The sequence below is a fragment of the Budorcas taxicolor genome, chromosome 8, assembly GCF_023091745.1.
Source record: "Budorcas taxicolor isolate Tak-1 chromosome 8, Takin1.1, whole genome shotgun sequence".
NCBI classification, from domain to species: domain Eukaryota; kingdom Metazoa; phylum Chordata; class Mammalia; order Artiodactyla; family Bovidae; genus Budorcas; species Budorcas taxicolor.
Window position 1 is genome coordinate 53,998,901 of NC_068917.1, and position 7,363 is coordinate 54,006,263.

General features: G+C 41.8%; 1 protein-coding gene across 1 annotated transcript; it reads right to left on the reverse strand.

Annotated features, from left to right (window-relative positions):
* Window positions 1-1,347: 1,347 nt before the first annotated feature.
* C8H9orf40 (chromosome 8 C9orf40 homolog) lies at window positions 1,348-6,907 on the reverse strand. Its single transcript, XM_052645259.1, has 2 exons — window positions 6,219-6,907; window positions 1,348-1,863 (listed from the first exon to the last, which is right to left on the reverse strand). The coding sequence occupies exons 1-2, from the start codon at window positions 6,645-6,647 to the stop codon at window positions 1,705-1,707; spliced, it is 588 nt and encodes a 195-aa protein (XP_052501219.1). The 5' UTR covers window positions 6,648-6,907; the 3' UTR covers window positions 1,348-1,704.
* Window positions 6,908-7,363: the final 456 nt, after the last annotated feature.

Genomic DNA, 7,363 nt, shown 5'->3' on the forward strand with positions numbered 1-7,363 from the left:
AACTATAGGAAGCACATTTATTCCAAATATCTTTTTTGTACGTTTAAGAATATTATGAGAATTAGACAAGATGATCCAGGTACTTAGTACATTGTTTCACAATATATATAGTCTGAGGTAGATACTATTTATTCTAATTTTACAAGCTGACACATCTGGGGCTTGGAGATGAAAAATAATTGTCCATGTGGATTCTCCAGGCAAGAATACTGGAGTGAGTTGCTATGCCCTCTCCCAGGAGATCTTCCCAACCCGGGATCGAACCCAGGTTTCCCACATTGCAGGTGGATTCTTTACCATCTGAGCCAGCAAGGAAGCCCAAATTTAATATTACATAGGTAGAAAGCAGTAGGACAAGACTTGGAACCATACCTGACCCCAAAGACTTAGCTATACAAGTTGGTTTTCTCTTCTAGAATATTCTTACTAATGTCAGCCCATATTTAAATGCTACAGTACACACTAGGATTTTTTTTCTCAATGGCATCCTTCCTAAATTTTGGATCTAATGTCATTAACAACAAAAAATATATAAAGACAAGTTAGTCAATTACAAAGCCAACACTCTGGATGCAGTACAAAAGTTAATTAACTTAATTACTGATACTAATATAACTGAAAACACAAATTGCTTAATTTCTTTAACAATGAAAGACTCATAACATTCCAATTTAATTGTAACAAAGCCATCAACAGAGCAAAATAAAAACAAAGCTAATTAAGAAGGCAGTGCTTCAGCTCATTAGTTATCTCCTTTAAATAGGAAAACCTACTATTAGTCTACTGTTCTCAAACCAGTCTGCACATTTGAGAAATGGGAGGAAGAAGGATTGGTGCTTAAAACAATAGTTATACCCAAGCCCACCTCAGAACAATTATATGAGAGTCTCTCCAGAGTGGGGCCCATACAAAATCTTTGAAAGTTGTTAAGTGCTGATGACTACAAGTCTAGATAATAAGCAATAAACACCATGTCCTCAAAGCAATTCAAAATCAAGAAGTAACAATAAAAAAAAGAAATATAAATTTCTTCTTATCCTAAGAAAGGAGGGGAAGGAATCATCTGCTCAATTCTCTTTGTTCTTTATCCATTACTGATGGCCTAAAGTCAAGTTTAAGAAATATTAACTACTGGAAGTTATACAAACATACTACCCAAACTGAAATTCTCACTACATTTAGAAACCTCTTTTAAAACTATACCAGGTTTCAGAAAGAACACCATTTTAAGTTTGCACAGATGTTTAAGTCAGCTATTTGTTCAACAAAAAAAGAGTCACTGAAGTGTATTAGAAAGTATTTTATTAATAAGTTATTATAAAACAATATTCATTTCATGTACACAAATTAACTTTTTGGTGCAACAAGAGGAATATCTGAATGTTTCCCATCTATTTCTGTAACTGTCAGAATTACCTTTGTAAGATTGATATGTTCAAATTTAGAACCTACACATACATTTTTCTTAAGAATGCAAACATAAAGTACTTCCCCTACAACTGCACTATATCCTTGACAAATCCCCATTGGGAGGTACAGTAGTGACTACAGGCATTTATCTTTGAAACATCTTTTCCTCATTTTTCAGGTTTGGGAATGATAACACATCAAGTATGGAAAATAACTTTTTTCCTTAAGAATACATAAATTCACTTAGAGATGTCTCCACAAGTTGAGAAAAACCCACTTCTTTAGCTCCTTCTGTCAAGACTCCATATCAATCTCAGCCACTTCATTCTTGCCCTGCAGTGCTGTTTCTGTCAGGCTGTCTTCGCTTACATCTTCAATGTCTGCCAGATCAATAGGTGGTAAAGGGTTCCTCCAGTACTGGAAGGTGTTATACTGCCAAAATTCTTCACTGAGCTTTATGAAAAGGAGAGAGATGAAAGCACATCAATGGTCTAGAAAAAGCTGAGGTTTTTCATGAAACCCATTTTTTGTTTTAAAAGCAAACTCACATAAGATTTTGCAGTCTTTAATTCTGCATCTTCAACAAATAAACATTATTAACTCTGCCTAATCAAAGTACTTCATGGGCTCAGTCAAATCCATATTTTCATATTCATGAATTTCTGAAAGTATGTCTTGCTAGTAGTTTAAATTTAAAAAAATCTCCTCCAAGAGCTTCTCTTCCCAGAATTTTCTTCTATTTGTCAACCCAAAAATAATGCCTGAAGATGGTCTTAGAATTTTTTACCTTTCAATGAGGAAAACAATATAAAAAATACATTGAAACATCTTAAAACTTACTTTTGGCCTCTGCCCTGAGGTTTGGAATTTTAATGGGTTGATTTTACATAGGCTAAAATATTTTGACAACCTTCTAAAAAACATTAGAATATAGTAAATAACAAGAAAATCTGAAACTGATCATTTTATTAAACATACCATTTTGTTCAAGACATGACTTTTAACTCAATAAACCAAAACTGACAAATCCAAGTGAGTGCAAGTCCTTTAAAAATTCAATAGCTTATTCTTAAAGGCTATAAAACTGTTCCAAGTAACTATGAAGTAGATGTTCCAAAGAATTTCAAAATTGGCACAAAATTTCAAAAGCATCCCCAAATAAGTTGTGCATTGCGATTATATACAGATTTCCAACGTGATCACTTTGAAGGTTAACAGCCTTTCCTTGATGGGTATCAATATATCTATATATTTAGTCTATTAAGTCGTGTCTGTACTTTAGGTTCGTATTTTCTATAGCAGCAGTATCCAACAGAAATATAACAGAAGCCACATATATAATTTAAAAATTTCTGGTACCTTCAGTTAAAAAAAAAAAAAGAATAAAAAGAAACATGGGAAATCAATCCTAAAATTTTACTTGACCTAGTAGAGCCAAAAACACTATCATTTCAAGATATAGTCAATATTTTAAAAAATTAATGTGATGTTTTTACATTTTTCTTGTCATAGCAAATGTTTAAAATCTGCCAGGTATTTTACACTTCCAGCACTATTCAGACTAGCCACATTTCAATGCTCAATAGGCACACTTTGCTAGTTACTTAAATGGAGAGCACCGGACTTTTCAATAAGTTCATTCAGTGTCTTAGACACTAAGGCTTAGCGAATTAAGAGTTCCTCGGGAATTTCTTAACACTAGGATAAAAATTTAATAACCCAAACGATGCCAAGAAAAATTTCATTTTAATTAAGTAAACGGTTAAAAACAATGACCTATTTCTCTGTCTTTTGGAAAAAATCTATTGTTTAAATTACCTACTTATAAAACACAAATCAAAAAAGATCCCTTAACAAGGTCAGTGTAACCTACTAGCTAAGAGCACAAACTTTTCCCACAGGACAGGTCTGCATTTATATGATAACTCCACCACCCATTAACTCTCATCTTGACTGAAGTCTATTTCATCATAGATTAAAAAGAGACTCTTCGCTCTTGTGCGAATTACGATCTAGCACTGTAACTGCCAAATATAGCTAGTTATTATATCCCAAGAAGCCTAGGAACCTACATCATTACAAACTAAAATCATACCATTTCTGCTTTCTATTTAAAATATCAATTAATAACAGTAAAGGTCAGCACTGACAGAGTATTGAATCCGCATAAAGTGACTCTAACATGAGAAAATATATGAATATTCATTGAGGTAACACCTGGTTTTTAGTTCTCCAGTTAAGAAAATACCTGAAACAACTCAATAAATACTCTTGAGATTCTAGGACAGAAAATAGGTACCATCATTCCGCCTAGATTTCATCCTTCGTATAGAAAGGACATATTTGAGGAAATTCTTCCTAAATGAGATCCCAAGGATAAGGATAGGGACTTAAGCTCTGAGAACAAGAGGAACAAAGGCAGACATTTGCTGCAGGAACTGAAAAAGCTTTTTAACTTCTACATGTTTTTGCTATATCCTACTTTCCCTTGGCTGTAAGCCTCAACACAAAAATCATGCATCTTTGGTGGCAGTGGGAAAAAAAAGCTGAAGAAAATTAAGTTTGCTCAAAGAAGCAGCTCAAAGGACAAAAAAATGGAACATGAGGATTCCTGGGGAAAGAGAACAGGGGACTAGTCTTTATGAAGAAATCCCTCAAAACAGGCTTGTTCCCTGCTTCAGGCTTATAGTGAGTCCAGGAAGCAGAAAGCTTCTAGATGTAGTCACTGCTGTGGAAGAAGACACAGGTTGCGGCCAGGAGATTCTAAGCAGATGTCTGCTGTCAATTTACTAAAAAAATTCCTTTGCCTACCTGCCATTTTCATTTCCCTTTTATCAATTTGTGGCACACTGCAGTCAGTATACTCTGACTTCAGTCAGGAAAGCCTACGTATGGGTAGGGTAACAGAAACAGTCAATTTCTCAGACTATCCAGTACTTACCTCCATACCAAATAGGTCTGGATGACTATCATCCGAGATTTTTGTTTTTTTCAGGTTTTGCACATTGGTATGACATGATTTAACTGGAAATTGTAATTCTTTATTCTACTTTAAAACTAAGAACTATCATTCAGTCTTAAGCTGACTTAAACATCTAAAAGCAGTTTGAATTTTAAAAGTCTAAATAAGGTTCATTTTCTAAATTCCAAGAAAACCCAGGGTAGAAATAAATGCTCATCACAATAATTATATCTAAAGGATAATTTCCGAAGACCACGGAACAAGATCTTTCGAAACTACTCTATTTTATTGGCAAAGTATTTGATGTATAAGATATTTAGGACAATGGAGAAATGTGGGGCAGATGATATGATGTAGTGGTTAAAGAGAACTTGCTCAAATCTCAGCTCTTCATTTGCTTCTTCCACCTGCAAAACTCCTGGTTCAACCCCTAAGTGCCAAACGCTGCCTGAATTCCTAAGATGAGACCAAAGCTGCCCAATAATACACAATGCCAGTCACAAACATTATTTAAAATCTCTAATGGCCATACTTGAGAGTCCCTTGGACTGCAAGGAGATCCAACCATTCCATCCTAAAGGAAATCAATCCTGAATATGCATGGCAAGGGCTGATGCTGAAGCTGAAACTCCAATACTTTGGTCACCTGATTCGAAGAACTGATATTTGAAAAGACCCTGATGCTGGGAAAGACTGAAGGTGAGAGGAGAAGGGGATGACAGAGGATGAAATGGTTGAATGTCATCACCGACTCAATGGACATGAGTTTGAGTAAACTCTGGGAGTTAGTGATGGACAGGGAGGTCTGGCGTGCTGCAGTCCACGGGGTCGCAAAGAGTCAGACACGACTGAGCGACTGAACTGAACTGACTGAATGGCCACATTTTAAAAGCATATATTTTATTCAAGCCAGTATCTTCAAATGATTTCAATGTCCAATCAATATAAAATTTTTTGAAATCTTTTAAATCTAGTGTGTATTTTACACTTTGAGCACATCTCAGTTTGAACTAGTCACACCTCAGGTGGTGTGCCATAATTCGAGTGGCTGTCACACCTAAGACAACAGATCTAGACATCTTATGTGCAGATACCGGGCAGGCTCATTTCCCACGGAAGCGGAACTCTCCAAAGATCCTCATACATATGCCTGATGTTGAGAACCGGATTAATTTCCTGATCCTTTTTCATAGTATCAGACTCAACACTGCGTTAAGAATGCCTTTTCCCCGAAATACGGAGGCCCTTCATCTCAACCCAAAGAGCTGTGCCATTCCTTAAAGGACGTCCAACTGGTGGCTACTACACTGGTCACCCTCTTTAGAAAGAAACCGATCACGAATTCCAGAAAACAATCATCGTTAAACCGAGGCAGACGTAATACACCTTTCTCTGAACTTCGTCGCGGAGCTTAACTTATTGCGGTTCACGGTCAACGTCTTCACCAAACTCTCCCGTCTGTCATGACCCACGCCCCTGCTTCCCTCTTGGACACCACAAGTGCTGAAGGTGCAAGGCCACGTGCATACCTCACCCAACGGTCTGTCTCCCCCTAGTTTAGCTCAGTGCTCTCTGCCCGTCGTAACAAACCAAGACGCTGCCCAAGGCGAGCTCTAGGGCCCTTGGTGTGTTGCTTCGGGCGGGGGGAAGGGGGGTGTCAGTGTACATTCTCATGGGGAGGACCCCAGCTTTTCATCTTGGGCAGGGGTGTCGTGACAAACGCGACTTTAGAGGGGGACGATAGGTTCCTTCCCGTGACGCGCAGTGCCTGGAAAAGGGTGACCCTTTCTCCCCAACCCCGGCGCCCGCACCCCGTCGGAGCGCCCAGCCCACCACCAGCCCCTACCTGGCGCGGTGCGGCCCCCCAGTCTCCCCGCTGGGACTCTGCGCGCCCCGCCCCATCGTCGCCACCGCCTCTCGGGGGGCGGACACCCCGGGACTCCTCCCCCGGCCTGCGGGGCCGCACGGGCGGCTGCAGCAGCTGCGACTCGCCGGTCTCCAGGCCGCGGCCCTCACGCTCCGCGCCGTCCTGGGCGCCGGTATCCCCGTCGTCGCGGCGCTTGCTGGGCGAAACCGAAGGCTCCGTCATAGCCCCCGCGTCGATTTTACGCTTTCGGGGCAGCTCGGGGAAGCCGAGGGGCCGCCCGGGATGCGAGGCCCCCGGCGGCGGGATCCAGAGCGGCGGCGACGGCGGCTCCTCAGCAAAGTCGCAGAGCAGGAGCCGCTTCCAAGGCACGTGGAACGTCAGCGGCTCGGCCGCACGGCGCTTGGCCATGGGCCCCGGAGGCTCGGGCGGAGCCCGCCCGGCGCGGGAGGCCGAGTGCTGATAGCTGTGGGGGCGGAAGGCGAGGGCGGAGCGCGCAGCGCGCGAGGGAAGGCGAGGACCGAGTCCAGGCGAGGCCGCCGCTGGGAAGTGCAGAGGGCGGAGGGGGCGGGGCAGCCGATCCGGCCCAGCTCGCGCGCGCAGCCCTCGCCGCCGCCGCTGCCGCCTAAGTGCTGCCGGACGTTGGGGAGCAACCGCGAGCCGGCGGAGATTCGAACCTGCGCACAAATGTGCGCGCACGCACTCGCGCAAGCCAGGCAGAGCCGCTGGTTGGTGAAGGCTCGCCGGGGCGAGCTCCCGAGCGCCCCCGCGGCCGGAAGTGCGCGCCCTGGGGCGAGGCGGGCTTATTAAAGGCCCAGTGGGTTTGCAGAGGTTTCAGAGTAGCTGTGTATTCCACTGAGTAGCCGTATTCCACCATTGCTTTCCGATTGAAACTTGAAATTGTTTGGCTTTTAAATTATGTGGGAAGCGCAGCGTTCCTTGCTTGCTCTGCGCGGTGGTCCGAAGTGAGATTCCAAAATCTTTCTTAGAGCAAAACTGTGTGTCTTGTCAAAGGACATGAGAGAATAACAACCTTATTTTTAATAGTTAATAAAAACAGTAACCAAGTAAAGAAAAACGTGAGGAAGAAAATTCTGTATAAGTGATTTAAAGGGAGAAAGTACTAT